Here is a 16400-nt window from a genome sequence, read left to right as displayed (position 1 = left end):
TTATTTTTAAAATTTATTTTCATTTTATTAAATTTAAAATTTTAATAATTTTTTCAATTGTTACCTCACGACCCATCTCAGCCCGAGACTCATCTAAACTCGGGTCGTATTTAACTTATAAGTAAACTCGGCTTAACTAACCTATTAAATAAGCCGAGTTCAACTAAATTTTTAACTGTTTTCACCTAAACAAACATGTGGTTCAACTCATTTAAAAATATCCAACTCAAACTCGTTTCTTGAATAGCCGACTCCCTGCTAGATGTTTAAAAAAACATGCAAATTTTAATTTATATATTTTTAGACACACATGTCTGAATATTTAGTGCTTGTTTTTCTTTGAAACAAAAGCAAATTTCGGGTCTCCAACATAACAGGAGGAGAACAAAACACATCGCAGTTATTCTACATAATCTAGCCAACCTATTAGCAAAAAAAACATAATCTAGGCAACTCCTATGACCAAAACACATTGTAACTAACTATTCAACGAACAAAGTACTCTGGCCAAGAGCAAATGGGGCTGTTTTTAGCTTGACTTCTAACAAGACTAATTGAAACATTATTCCTCGCGTTTTAGCTCCGGAGCAGAAGAAAGAAAAAGTGAGATAATCAAAGTTCAACTCAGATACCAACAAAGAGTTGGTACACTAGTCGAACTCTTGGTCCGTCTAAAAGAGGAAAAGAAAAAGCGAGATAATCAAAGTTCAACTCAAATACCAACAAAAAGTTGGTGTAGTGGTCGAACTCTTAGTCTGTCTAAAAGAGGCAAAGAAAAAGTAAGATAATCAAAATTCAATTCAGATACCAACCAAGAGTTGGTGCAGTGGTCAAACTCTTGGTCTGTCTAAAAGAGGCAAAAAAAAAGTGAGATAATCAAAGTTTAACTCAAATACCAACAAAGAGTTGGTGCAGTGGTCGAACTCTTGGTCTGTCAAGGGTCCGGGTGCTTGATGAGTTTATAACTAAAAGAAGTTCAACTCATGTATAAGTAGTAAATAAAATGTATACACTTTACTTCTTATATATAGAACTCATCTTACATCCATGTGTTAATGATAAACACTCCACTTTTGTAACTCCAATAGTTCTCACAATCATATTATTACAAGTATACTATAGCCTAAAATCATTTCATCATGACTAAAAGCTACTCGTAGTATTTTCTTACAAATATTAACAACACAATTAGGGTTAATCAAGCACACCCTTGAGCTCCAAAGCCCAGCTTCCCTCCTGCAACATCATAAACAACTTGCATGGTCTTCTGCTGAACATTCCCATAAATCAGCACATCAGATGCATCACTATTAGGAGCAAAAGCCAAACACACTTGCGACGGATTAATCACGTACAAAATTCCCGAAACATGGATGTCGATTTTCTTGTTTCCGCCAAACACAATGCTGATGGTAGGAATCTGGACTGTAGAATATTTGCTGAAGTCATAACATGTATCGAGTATCGAAACTGGTTTTCCTAGGGCATATTGCGTCATTTGTTTCCTGAACGTGTTTCGTAAAGCTGTGTAGGCTGCAGGAGGTAGACGTGTGATGACAGTTCCAGAATCGATGATAGATCCAGCGGTGGAGAAGACAGTAGGACTGATTCGAAGGTTCTCACCGCCTACGTAAATCGCGACAATGTCGATGAAATAAAATGTTGTGCCTTGCGTATCAGCAAATGGAACGTACTGGATTGTTTTTGAAACGGCTGATTGTCCGAATGTTAAGTAACCAGTTTCACTAGATCTAGACGGAAGACAGTAGGAGAAAACATTTCCATATTTTTGCGATGTTTGTGAAACAATCGAAAGTTTATCTCTGGCTAGTCCGATTAAGCCAGCGGTTTGACCGAATAGGCCTTGATTGTTTTGGCCACATCCGAAGTAAAAATCTGGGACGACATCAGTAGGAGATAATGTTAATTTATCTTTCACAAAGAAACCTACTGTGAAGGATTGATCCCCGTATTGGACTCCGTAGATGCAGGTGTTTCCATTGCAGCTTGGACTGTTTCCTGTAGCGGATTTGAGCTGATTACATTGCGGTGCACTGCAGGATACGTTCGAATAGGTCGTCGATTGCAAAGGATTGAAAATTGGGTCGGCTTGATCGTAGCAGGATCGTGCGCATGGTTCACATTGTGTCCAGGTAAGGTCACTGCCAGTGTCGAAAATTAATGACAGGTCCTTTTTTGGTGATCCGAGACCTACTGTGACAATGTAGTTACCAGCGTTTAAGGATGAGCCTGATTTTGCTGGAACTGTAACTGAGTTCGTGGATGTGAAGGACTTTCGAGCAGCGTTGAAGGCGATTCGTGAGTTGATTGATTTAACTCGGGACTCGTCGTGAGTTAGGATTTGTGATGCTGAGGAGGATAGAGATTCCTTTGTGTTCTGTTGTTTGTGGCATGGTCCATGTTTGTGCACCACTTTGAGTGATGATGGTGATGGTTTCTGACCTGTTAATTCAAGAAAATTATCATTAATGAAGGAAATTCTCTGTATACTAAATGTAAAAGTCTGTAACAACATCTGCAACATATCTTCTTCATAGTTCATATGATAACATGTTGCGGAAAGTTTCTGCACATGTGTAGGCATGCCTTTTAACGTGAATACAAGGGAGCCCATCATTTACATGAATCGGAAAAAAATTCTCAATATAGTTGGTGTGCTCCGGAAGATCTCCGTATTTTAATTAACTTATATATTTACTTAATAATTTATTATTATAGAAATCGGCCGATTTTTCAAAAATCGCTGATAAATCGCTTAAAATCTGTCAAAAATATTTGTCCGATTTGACCGATTTCTGATAAATCGCCGATAAATTATCCGATTTTTTGAATTTTTTTGATAAATCAAAAATCGGTACTTTAACCGAATAATACCGATTTTCGAAATCTATAACACCGGAAGCAGCTTGATGGGTACGCATAGGCAATGATTAAGCTTCCACTTAGCTACAAACTTTCCAACGCGTGAAAAGATAAAATAAATTTCTATAGCCAAAACTTGCACATATTTGTCATGCATACATAATTTATCAGTCTGATGTACCCACCGATGAATTATTAATATTACGAATGTCACAGTCCACACACTCTAAAGACAAAGATCATACCATCAAAATTCAACTAAAGTTTGGCGCCCTGTGTGTGTACACATATGCTTGTATAAACATGTGAACAAATACTGCCTCCGTCCCTCTCATTTCTTTACAGTTTTTTCACATGCTTGACACGTATTTTAAGACAACTATAAAATATATTTCTGTAATTTATTTTTAAAATTTTCTTTTTTTGTATTTAAATTTGAACATCATATTTTTATTTAGAAGAAAAAAATTTAAAAAAATTATATAACTACATTTAATAAGATTATCAAAATACATGCCGAGCTCCCGTCCCCTGATATAAAGAATTGAGGGGGACGGAGGGAGTGCATTACAGAGATACATGCATCTTTATATGAGATTGTTGCAGGTATTTCTTGTCCTGCATCAACAACCACTACTATAATATTGTTTGCTAAATGCCACAAATAATTGAATTCATCCAATTATTTGATTCAATAAACCACTCAAGTTTAGATTAGTGTTAAGGCGAAATTTTATCCGATAACCTCTTCGTCTAGCTGTATCTCATTCGCTTTCTTGATGACATCATATTATTTACTAGTTAAACACATTATCCCTAACTCTTTCACAGGATGTCAAAGGTTCAAATCGTATCCAAAATAAGGTGCGTGTATGTTTCAACGGTAAGTTGACAATATCTTATTAGCTTCCTTGACGGAAGTACAGCCGCATGTTGAATATAAAAAGCTAAAGTATGTGGAAGCTGTATGCATAGCCATTTCCCACACCCGTGATAATGTTTTTGTACAGTTCTAATTCTAGAATAAATCATGGCCAGAAATTAATATTCAGTGTATGTGAATGCTATGAACCCTATGGTTAATTCTGTCCACATTCTATACAGTAGTCTCTTGGTCCCGGCCAATTATTATCGTTTTCGTTTATGAGAAGTGTCTGACACGTATTTTAAGATTATTATAAAGTATAGTTCTAAAACTTTTTTTAAAAATTTTCTTTTTCTGAATAAAAATAGAATGTTTATACTTTTATTCAGAAAAAAAATTTTTTAAAAAAGTTTATAAAACTATACTTTATATTCATCTTAAAATTCGTGTCGAATACTCTTTTAGAAACAATAACAATTGGGAGGGACGAATGGAGTATATACTAACAGACTACCCGTGTCTACATTTTTCTATAATCTTTTGTACGTAGTTTTGAAATAATTGAATGAAGAATTATTAGATTTATATGAGTTGAATAGTATAAGAATAAGTTTAGCCTTCTGTTTCTAGAAGAGCTGACTATCTAACATCACATCGGAGTTCGGTTTACGGAGCTGTAAGGGTTCGAGCTGGTTATTTAACAACAAGTTTAAAAAGACCTCAAATTACAGCTAAAACAATATATATTACTATTAAAAATAAAATTGTATTATTTTTTGGTTAAACTAATTAACTGCATAGTTGCCACTTGCCAGCAACAAAATATGATTGTTACTGACACTAATATCCATATGTTTTGTTAGAATATGAATATATGATATAAAATCTGTTGTCATTCTAACACCTTGAGATTTTAGAAGAATCGATAACTACTGTATATGGAATATTGAAAGTGAGTTTAAGGATGGACAGAAAAGGAACCTTCAGAAGAGGACTCGCAAACAGAGCCTGGTAGAATAGAAGTGAGTTTAATGTTATGAAACTGGTGTGTTTCTGTAGCCATGAGCTTTCTGTCAGCAGCTGCATCTCCATCATTGACTGAGGAAAACAGAACTAAACTTGCAATTGCTAGAGAGAGAAAGAGGAGAGATGTGGAGGAGGAAGCAGTGGGATTTTTCATTGTGCAAAGCAATTGTGTTCTTAAACTGCTGTTGCTCTGCCAACTATCTTGGCTCTCTTACTGCCCTTTATATACACATTTCTACGTACGGAAGTAATGTGCTATTTATATACTCCGTCTCCGTCTGTCCCTCCCATTTGTTTACACTTTCTTTTCCAATTGTTTACATTTCAAAATTTTCCAAAAATAGTAAAGTTTTTATAATTTTTAAATTAACTACATCCACTACTTTCCTCCACTATACCCACTTTATACATATAATATTAATCGGTTCCACTACTTTACTCACTTTTTCAACTTTTCTCCACTACTTTATCATTTTTCTTAAACTCCGCGCCCCACCCAAATATAAACATTTGGGAGGGACGGAGGGAGTAATTATATAATATTATTATTATGTAGAATATACTTCCGGGAGAATATAAAGGAGAAACAAAATTCTAAACAAGATTTTAAGGCTGTGTTCTAGAGTCAAGAGGGAAAAGAAAAAAAAATGAAATTGAGTAATTTTTTTTCTCTAAATTTTTTCAAAAATTGGATGAAGATTTTGGACATAAATATATAAGAAATTTCTCTTCAGTTCTTCTTATACTTTTTCTCTTCTTCCTCAAAAAAGTCTTGGAAACATGGTTTGAAAATCATATATTTGACTTTCTTTTCCTGTATTTCACAAAAATGTTTCTTAATAATTTATATTTGCTAAATAATTATATATCTATATTAGTTTGCGGAAAATAATTTAATTTATTAGGATTTTGAATATAAATGTTGAATGGTATTTTTATAATAACCAGATTAACTCATGCATTTGCAAAAATTCTCTTAATTTTATATTTAAACTCACTTAACTTTATATAATTATCCAAAGTTAACTCTAGATACTTAAATTCTTTGCATTTTAGCTCTCATTATATAATTTTAAAAATCAATATATATTATTATCAAAAAATTTAGAAGATCACATTAATAATCTTTATTAATAAGCGAAATTTATTTTTAAGTGATACTTTGGTTTCACTTATTTTTTGGTTTCACCACTTTTTGATTTCACCTTTTTGATTTCACCTTTTATGATTCATGTTATAACTCTGAGTGTATTATTTTTATCCTTTTTGATTCCTTTATGACTTATAAATATATATATATATATATATCATTTTTACCCATTTTTTGAATTTTATAAGCCATGCTTTTTTATTATTTTTATAGGTTTTAATCCTATTTTTAATTATGTTTAAACATAAATAGGTTCATAAATTGAACCGACTAAATATGTTTCGAAAAATATAAACCACGATCAACTAAATAGGTCGTGCTTAAATTGAAACTAGCATAAAAACTCTTGTCAGGCACGGGCAAGTAACTTAAATTGTGTGTGTTTAATTATAGTTAAATTAAATTATGTGTCAACAATGTTGTTCAAAGAAATTTGTAATATGGAATCTAATACGAGTAATAATGATAGCGTGTAAAATAATTTTTAACTTTGTCGTGTCTCTTAAATATATTTATTGTATTTTGTGAGTGTTATCTGATTAAGATGATTTTTTAGAATATTTATACTCATGCCTTACTTATAATTATTGATCAATGATGTTAAAGGAAATATAACTCATCATTGATAAAATATGGATAATTTTCAAATGGTACATCCTAAAAAGGTTAAGTTTAAGTTCTTGTTTTATTCACAAATCTTTAAAAATATTCTGGAACTTTACTTAATCCTTGCGCTCTCATATTTCGAGCCTTTCTTTCTAACTATTTTGTATTATTTTTTCTCCTAATCTCCAATATTTTTAAGCATTTTCTGTCTTTCTTTCTCTTTACCAATCTTAATGTCTTTCAATGCATTAAACAATTTAATTTTGAGTAATTAACTGAATGAATCTATATTGTGTTACAAGATGATCAATCTTTCAACCTCAGCCCTTGAGATTGGTCAATTATGTGTGAATAAATATTTTTTGTGTTTCAATCATCATAAGTTCAAATTGCTCTTGTGCCTAAACTGTCCTTAGATAATAAATGCATTCATTTTTTAATCACTTAATAACTTCATTAACATAAATATTTCACTAACGAGAGTGAATAGATAGACCAACCATTAAAATGAGTTTGTTATTACTATAAGAGTAATTTTAAAGGTACGAAAATATTTTACCAAAATTTTCCAAACAAATGAGATGTTGCTTTTCTATTAGTTATTTTCTCTTAAATGAAAAAGACCCATATGTGTTAATATGAATCGCACAAACAAAAACATGCCATATATTTTTTTTGGAGTTATTTTGGTACCGATTTTGGTACCTCTAGCACTACTCTTACTATAATGAGCTTTGTGTATGCACACTTTATTTTTATTTAATTATTAAAAGACTGCGCGAGATCGGGCGTTTAGTTTAACTTTTTTCTAAAACTGACTTAAAATTTTTAATTTACATTTTTTTCAAATTTGCTAAGTTTACCTATTTATCAAATCAATCTTGGTAAACGAATGTTCATAAAATAATAATTTCATCAAACGAATAACTTGTATGAACAATTTGTATGGTTTCAAATATAGTAGTAAAATATATGTTAATCTTAATTAATAGAAGAATAATATCAATGAGTGATATATTATAACTGTTCTTGAGGGTATTCATTGATCGTGATTTAACTGTATATTTTAAATTGATCAAGACTAAAGCTTGTTGCGCGATCGAAAATCAGTAACTCAACTTCCACATTAACAAACACTACAAGAAAAAAGGCTAAAAGCCATCGGTCAAAAATCGGTTGCTTTTAGCTATAAACAACCGAAATCGGTGGATTTTGTTATAAAATCCACTGTTCCCCGTTAGTGGCTTTTAACCTGTCGAAGTTGTGTTCAGAGGTGGAATTTATATAAAAGCGACCGCATTTTCGGTTGCTTTTATTCCAGGTCAACTTTCCAGCTTTTCCCTTCAACATTTTTGTGAAAATTTAAACCTCCTGCTCTTAATTTTTGTTGAAATTTAAAGTTCCCGATTCTAAACTAAAGACACCAAAGTCGGTGGCTTTTATATGGTCAAATATTGGAACCAAAAATGGCGAGGAGCCTGCCTAATTCTTACAAATAAAATCAGTTCTAATAAAAAGCCTAAACACAAAAAATGGGAAACAAGCTTAAATAAAAAAAAAAAAAAGTTAACAATGCATCAAAGCTTAATTACATTCATTCCCCACAAATCTGTTAAAAAACTATCACACAAATACCAAAATATTACATCAAGGTTAAGCTAAATGTTCCATAGTTTGCTCTTTTTTCTTGTAGTGAAACTTTTAATAAACATTTGAAAAATATTTTTTTTCATTTTATCCTAAGTCTAAAATTGTTCAATGTACTATTCAATATTGTTATCGCTCGTTGTTAAATCCTATCTACTATGCTATATTCAATTTTTTACTCTTTGTTGCATGAACATCTATATAAATTATTCTACCTTTTCGTCTTCTATTATATAAGTTCCACAAGTTATATAATATGCATGACTCAAATGTATTTTGTGAGACGGAACTATAAATCGTATAATATACATTACATATAATCCTCTTTTCAAAAATGCGAATTTTGACCAAATATTCAGCTAATTTGTATGTAAATCTTTTGCTTTTTTTTAATGAGATATATTTTCAAAATCAACTACTTTTACAACTTCTCAAATTCTACTAATAGGTTATTATATCTCTTGTAATAATATATAATGTTGGATATTATATTAAAAAATTTATATTACACTGAAACCTTTATATTTTTAGTTCTAATATATTATCGTATAATATCCAAAATCTTGATTATAATATAATATTATATCCAGTTATGTGTATGTAGCCGATAACATATAAATAGAATGGATCTCATTTATAATCATTTAAAAAAAATCAAAGTTTCTTATTTTTCTTACTATTTATTTAATATTTTTTTAGTATTTATAATATTTTTTATAAAGTCATCTTATTATTGAACTACATATTCTATGTAATTATTAATAGACAATCAATGTATAATCCAAAATTTATTTAAACATTATTTTTGAAATTTTGTAAAGTTTCATATTTACTTAGTATGTATATTTTAATTGATCAAAATAATACATCTCAAAAGAATTATTAATATATCTAATTTTATAAGAAAAAAATAAATTATCAAAATGGATGTATATAGGTACAGGCTTACATTTAATTACATATAATAAAACAATACATACACGTTATCATGCAATAGTCTACCATTATTGTATCTTAAACGAATAGTAAAATAGTTACAACTATTGTTTTTTAAATGAATAGTAAAATATTTATGGAGGATATTATAAGCGAAGAAAACTTTATGTACCTAGTTATTCAATTATAATATAAGGCTAAATGTTCTCCTAGCTTAGCTGGTTATGGGCTTGCATTAAGTTACTTGTGGTCAAGGGTTCAAATCACATTAATAACTAATTAGGCTCGGAAACAGGTTCGTAAGATATTTAATAAATTGGCTCAAGAGTTGAGGTTCGTTAGCTAATAAAACCAGGTTTGGTAAAATTAATTTGCTCAGAAGTTAGACTCGTAAGTTATGTTGGAGTTAATATATATAAGAGATATTTTATTTTAATTTTTTTTAATTTGTTAGTGGAATTCCATTTTAATAAAATGATATGAATATAATAAAAACTGTATTTTGGTTTCATCCCTATAAAATAATAAAATTGTTCAAACCGTAATATAGTTAAAATTCTATTTTCGTAGAACTTAAATTATTTCTTGATAGGGTACTTGGTTTCATCTTAGTACACTTATGTTGTATTTTGGTTTCACCTTTAGATTTCTATTTCATGTAGAGTTCTATGTTGTCTTTTTAACAAAATATATCATATTATAATTACGATATTTCTATTTTCCGTAGAATTTTTTTTTGTATTAAAATAATAAAATGAAATATTTTATACATTCATAACCTTTATTAATAAGCTGAACCTTTTTTAAATGGTACTTTGGTTTTAATTATTTTTTGTTCCACCGCCTTTTACTTTCACCATTTATGATTCATATATATAACTTTATCCTTTTTGATGCCTATAGGGCTTATAATTTTATATGTATTATTTCTACCAATTTTTTAAATTTTATAAGCCATGCTTTTGAAAAACCATCTTTTAAGGGATATTTTGGTTTCACCCCTTTTCGGTTTCACAAACTTTTGTCTCCACCCTTTTTTAAATCTTAGCATAATTTTGAATATATCATTTTTATTCTTTTTTTGATTGCTATATGACTTATAACTCTATATGTAATATTTAACCTTTTTTTATTCTTATATACCAGATATTTGTATTGCTTTTATATAAACAGAATCGTGTGTACATTGTAATTTCTAGATTCATACCTATAAAATTCTATTTTAGCACCAAATACAAATTTATACATATATAAAGAATATTTTATTAGAAAAAAAATATGCGATCACAAACTATGTAAAAACACAAATCTAGTTAACAATAAGAAATCTATTATGCAATTACTTAGTAATGTTGATTTAATGTTTTGTTTAATTATCCGTCAATCGTGTTGCTCATTACTTGGTTAAAGTTTCGATGTAAAATCATAGTTATGTCTTTTTGAACAACATATACATAATAACGTTGAGTTTATTGTTCTAATAAGATTTGAGTTAATGAAAACTACATATAATTTCAAAAGAATAATTGCAATAATCGTATAATTTTATTTATTATATATTTTAAATTATATTTATAATAAATTTCTATAATCACTATTTAATATTAATATTTTGATCCCGGCCCGTATTTCGCACGGGTTATCAACTAATATATATAATGCTCGTAAAATAAATTGCAATATACATTTCACGAGACATATTTTAATAGAAATGAAAATTATACACAAATTTTAAAATTTACAATTCAATAAGAATCTTGGCAAAATTTTCGTCAGAAGTACGTACTAACTTCTTGCGTCATCCACTAGCTACGACAAATTTTACCCATTATGTTGTACTACGAGTGGGTTCACAGTTCACACTATTTTATTGACAATTGTTGTCGAACCTTTATTTCGACATATATATCTTGGAAGTTCTTGCAACGAAGATTATGAACCATCCACATAATGCTCCAATCCAATACAAGGGAGACTTCCCCCCACTTATATTTGTTTTTCATATCCTAATGCAGTGTTAGTTGTATATGTATCTTAAAAGGTATATATGCAGATAGATAAGCAAATTAATTAAAAGAAATTCAGTAATTAACTGAGACTTGGGGCTTGTTTATTAACCCATGAATGATATATAATAAATTAAGTGAATGAGATATAAATAGGATTGTTTACATAGTGAGACCAAAATTATTCTGAACAATATATGGGTTGAAGAGTGAAACACCGACACCCATCTTTGGGGTATCAATTGCATTTAGTGTCCACATTAAATTGTGAGAATGTTGGATTGCATTTAGTGTCCACATTAAATTGTGAGAATGTTGGGGGTGGCTGGGAATCGAACCTTAGTCCTCCCGCCAGCCTAAGCTCTGATACCATGTTGAGTAACCAGTTCATCTAAAACCTTAAGGTGTTAGAGGAAGGCCCCAATAGGATCATATATTTAACAGTATAGTGTACCCAAATTTTGCAAGGTTCAAGTAAAATTACAATGAATTTATTTATATTGTAATTTACTAATTATTTTATTAAATATATCTATATATTATTTTCATTTTTGCATGTAAATGGGCTTTCGAGTGAGGGGGAGTGTTAGAATAATATAAGATCCTGGAAATGGCCATTCTCTAACACCTTGAGGTTTTAGAGTAACTGGTTACTCAAAGATGGGCGCCCGTGATCCACTCTTCGACCCATAAATGGGCTTTCGAGTGAGGGGGAGTGTTAGAATAATATAAGATCCTGGACAGGGCCATTCTCTAAAACCTTAAGGTGTTAGGGGAAGGCCCCAATAGGATCATATATTTAACAGAACTAAGGTTCGATTCCGCTGTGAGAGGAACATACCCTCTTTATGTCTCGCCACTGCAATGCCCATAAAATACGTCAAAGGACCAAGATCTTTGATGGTAAATTCAGAACTAAGACGAGCCATGATAGACTTGCGTAGACTAGTAGAAGAAGCCGTTAGAATTATATCATCAACATACAACAAAAGATAAGCCATGTCAGTCCCTTTTCTATAAATGAACAAGGAGTTATCACACTTGCTATTCGTGAAGCCAAGAGAGATGACATAGTCAGCAAAACGTTTGTACCAAGCACGAGGGGCTGTCGAAGACCATATAAAGTCTTAAGCAGTAGACATACATAATCTGGATAAGCAGGATGTCGGTATCCCAGTGGTTGATGCATATAAACTGTTTCTTTTTAATCACCATGAAGAAACGCATTCTTCACATCCAATTGATGAATGTCCCATGCCTTGGAGAGAGCTAGAGACAGAACGGTACGAATCGTAGCCGGCTTCACCACCGGACTGAATGTCTCGCCACAATCAATACCAACCTACTGAGTCTGCCCATCAGCCACAAGACGAGCTTTATGCCTCTCAAGCACCCCATTAGAGTCCCCTTTATGAGAAAAAAACCCACATAGAACGAACAACATTAACACCAGGTGGACGAGGTACCAACACCCATGTCTTATTTTGAATAAGAGCATCATACTCTTCATTCATTGCCATTTTCAAATTAGTGTCCCTGAGAGCCGCCACTAGGTTACGGGGCAAAGCAGAACGAGCAACCGAAGTTAACAAAGCATATTTTTTATTTAGCTTAAAAATGCCATGTTGACTCCGAGTGACCATGGAATGACGAAAGGGTGGATGGTGGCTGATGGGTCACTGATATATGGTTAGAATTATGCTCAGGACTGGGAGATGTGGTCTGACTCGATGTAGGACTCGAGGGAGAGGACACTGGGCTGCCAGAAATGTGTGTAGGTGGTGACGGAGGACTGACTGGGCTTTGTGGTGAAGGGGGGTGATTGGTCTACGTGGTACAACCGGACGACCTGAACTAGTAGGTTCTGGACTAGGATTGTGTACCAGATTTTGTATGTGATGACGCATATATGGCGAAATATTATCACCCAAAAAATCATAGTCAGTAGGAGAAGGGGTATGTGTGTTGGCAAAAGGAAACACCTGCTCATCAAATATCACATGACGACAAATAATAATTTTATTTGATGATAAATCAAAACACTTGTAGCCACGATGAGTTGACGAGGGATATCCTAAAAACACACAGGAAGTAGATCGGGGTTGTAATTTGTTGATTGTTGTAGACGGAAACAAAGGATAGCATAAACAACCAAACACTTTAAGATGAGAAAATGAGGGAACCCTTCTGTAAAGAATTTGTAGGGGAGCTTGATTTCGTAAAATCTTACTCGGAAGAATATTAAGGAGATATATGGCCATTTGTAAAGCATGATGCCAAAATGAAGGAGGAAGAGAAGCATGAGCAAGAAGAGTGCGAGTAATATTATTTATACTTCGGATTTTCCTTTCGGCCTTACCATTTTGAGAAGATGTATGAGGACAAGATAGGCGGAATGACATGCCATTAGTTTTACAAAACTCCCAGAATTGACCATTTTCGAATTCCTTCCCATTGTCACATTGTAAGGTTTTGATCTTACGTTCAAATTGAGTGTGAATGTGGTCTTTAAATATCAAGAATTTCTTAAAAACTTCGGATTTATTTGCCAACGAAAAAGTCCATAAGAAATTCGAAAAATTGTCTAAGAACAAAACATAATATTTATGCCCCATAGAACTCAAAACATGTGATGTCCAAATATCACTATGAATGATATCGAATGGCAAATAAGTGCTTGAAGTAGAAGGTGCAAATGGCAACTTAATATGTTTTCCAAAAATACAAGATTGACAAATACTTGAACCTGAAAGAGAATTACAAGTAATACTTTTATTGAGCCTAAGAGCCTCAAAAACAGGAGCACCTGGATGACCTAATCGAGCATGTCAGAGTGTAGGAGAGATAGCTGCAAAGACTGAGTGGAAAGTTCGATTGTTGAAAGACGTGGTAAGAGGGTACAGTTCACCTTGACTATCACATCTCATGATGAGTCTCCTTGTCGGAAATTCCTTCACAGAAAACCCAAAAGGATCAAATTCAACAGTCATACTATTATCAGTAGTGAATTTTCGAACCAAAATTAAATTTTTAACAATTTGGGGAGCATGAAGGACATTGTTTAGGACTAGAGAATGACTCGGAGACACTAACTCAGTACGACCATAACCACTGATTGGAATAGAATGACCATTTGCGACCATAATACCACTATTTTGATGACTCAAATCAGTATAAGCAGATAAATTACCATTTGATGAGGTCACATGAGAAGTTGCTCCAGTGTCCATGTACCAGGAAGAATCAGGTAGATTGAGAGACATAGTATGCATAGCCGCTTCAATGTTTGTAGGAGAGTAGGAGATGGACTGCTTTTGATCTGCCACAAACGCTTGCTGAGGAAGAAACGCTTGCTGAGGACGAACCACTTGTTGAGGACGAGTCCCCAGAATTCCAGGTTGCTGCTGTTGTGGGTGGTTCGAGTATCCATGAGGCCAGCCTTGGGTTGGATACGGGCACGGTGGAGTAGCCCATGTTGACATCCAAGCCCAGGGTAGAACATTACCCCACGGAGCTTGATTTCCCCACTGTTGTTATTGCTGACCACCACTGCGGCCCTGCTTACCCCTTCCAGTACCACGACCACCACCATTATTTGGTTTGCGTCCAAAGTTTCTCCTATTTCCAGAAGATTTACCACGGTCCTGTGTTGGAGCCGAGTGTACTGGGTTAGAAATACCATTATCAAACACCGAATTTTGGTTGGCAAACATAGCAGATTCCTTGGTAGCTTCCTTTTCCAGTCCAGCCTCCTCGAGAGTGAGCATCGAACGCGCCTTATAGAATGAGGGTAATGGGTCACTCTGGCGGATCAACGTCCCAACACCCCTATAGGCTTGAGTAAGACCAGAAACGAGTTGAAGGACTAGGTGACTTTCCGATACTGGAGCCCCTACATTCTTCAACTGATCGAAAATTGTCTTTAAACGTTGACAATAAGCCGAAGCATTCGGAAAAATTTCCATCTGAGTATTGGAGAACTCAGCCTCCAGGGTTACCACACGGGAATTTTTGTTGTCTTGAAATATGTCACGTAAACGGTTCCAAGCATCCATGGCCTTAGCATCTGGTTCAATAATTGTGTGCAAGAGATCGCTGGAGATTGTTGCATAAATCCAAGAAAGAACCGTAGCGTCAAGAGTAGACCATAATTCCTTTTCATCCTCGGTAGTCAGGACCTTCTCTTTGCCTTCAGCAGGAGGAATAATATGGTGAAGGACCTTGTGAGAACGTGCAACAATTTTGAACAGCTCTGCCCAGGTTGAGTACTGAACATTCTCCATCTCAAGAGTAATGGGAATATGATTGCGGATATTAGACACCGCAAGAGCTGGATGAAAAGAGTTTTTATTTTCAGACTTATTAGTCATGATGTTGAGAAAGGAACAAAGAAGAAACGAAGAGAATAGGGAATAGAAGAGACGAAGAGAATAAGCCTAAAGCTCTGATACCATGAAAGAATATTTTCCTCAAATGATTTCATATCATTGCCTTGTTATATATACTCAACACATGCCATATATTTAGGCCTCAATATAGGAAACAACTCCTAAGCACAACTGATTTACAGGGACTGATTTACAGGAATTGATTTACAATAATAACAAAGATATCTCCAATAACAAACTAACAAACTATATCTATATATATCTTAACACAAACCTCATTTAAAACTATATATTGAAATTATATAAATAATATTTAGTAACTTTGTGAGTTGCTATTTTTATTATATAGTTTGATCATTTATCAAAATTTAATTGAAAAATGTCTAATATTATCGTTGAAACTTTTTTTAATTCATTATATTCATTTTGTATTTAAGTCACAAAAATTATTTTATATTGTGTTTATAAAAAAAGTAATAAATAATAATAATTATTAAAAAATTTATATATTACTATTCAGAAAAGTCATATAGTTATTTGTCAAATAATAGAATAAATGAATCATCCATATAACCGTTTCGTTCAGAATTTTAATCAGCCAAAAAATACTCATTCAGATTTAACAAATGACCTCTTAGTAATGTGTTAGGGGCACAAGAGAGCAAACCTAGGTTGAAGTCATGTCGCACTAAAAATTTTAGTAAATTTTATTTTGTGAAGTCACTATTTTTAGTTTTAGTAAAGTTTTATGTTTAAACTTTTATTCAATTTTTTTTTTGAAAAAATATTATGAAACTATACTTTGTAGAAGTCTCGAAATACGTGTCAAATAGTAACGTAAACAAGGATGGAGTAACTAATACTTTATATGTTTATGCATGGATCACTATTTT

At 32.5% G+C, this 16400-nt stretch overlaps 2 protein-coding genes across 2 annotated transcripts; both read right to left on the bottom strand.

Moving 5' to 3' along the window:
• Positions 1-990: 990 nt before the first annotated feature.
• On the bottom strand, positions 991-4980 carry LOC141670647 (aspartyl protease family protein At5g10770-like). The gene is made up of 2 exons (XM_074476593.1): positions 4730-4980; positions 991-2463 (listed from the first exon to the last, which is right to left on the bottom strand). The coding sequence occupies exons 1-2, from the start codon at positions 4926-4928 to the stop codon at positions 1199-1201; spliced, it is 1464 nt and encodes a 487-aa protein (XP_074332694.1). The 5' UTR covers positions 4929-4980; the 3' UTR covers positions 991-1198.
• Positions 4981-14652: 9672 nt separating this feature from the next.
• Positions 14653-15489, bottom strand: LOC141673167 (uncharacterized). The gene has a single exon (XM_074479900.1). The coding sequence runs from the start codon at positions 15487-15489 to the stop codon at positions 14653-14655; it is 837 nt and encodes a 278-aa protein (XP_074336001.1).
• Positions 15490-16400: the final 911 nt, after the last annotated feature.

The sequence above is a fragment of the Apium graveolens genome, chromosome 7 (assembly GCF_009905375.1).
Source record: "Apium graveolens cultivar Ventura chromosome 7, ASM990537v1, whole genome shotgun sequence".
Taxonomy (NCBI): Eukaryota; Viridiplantae; Streptophyta; class Magnoliopsida; order Apiales; family Apiaceae; genus Apium; species Apium graveolens.
The sequence above is the reverse complement of the archived record's forward strand: the minus strand, read 5'-3'. Positions and strand labels throughout refer to the sequence as shown.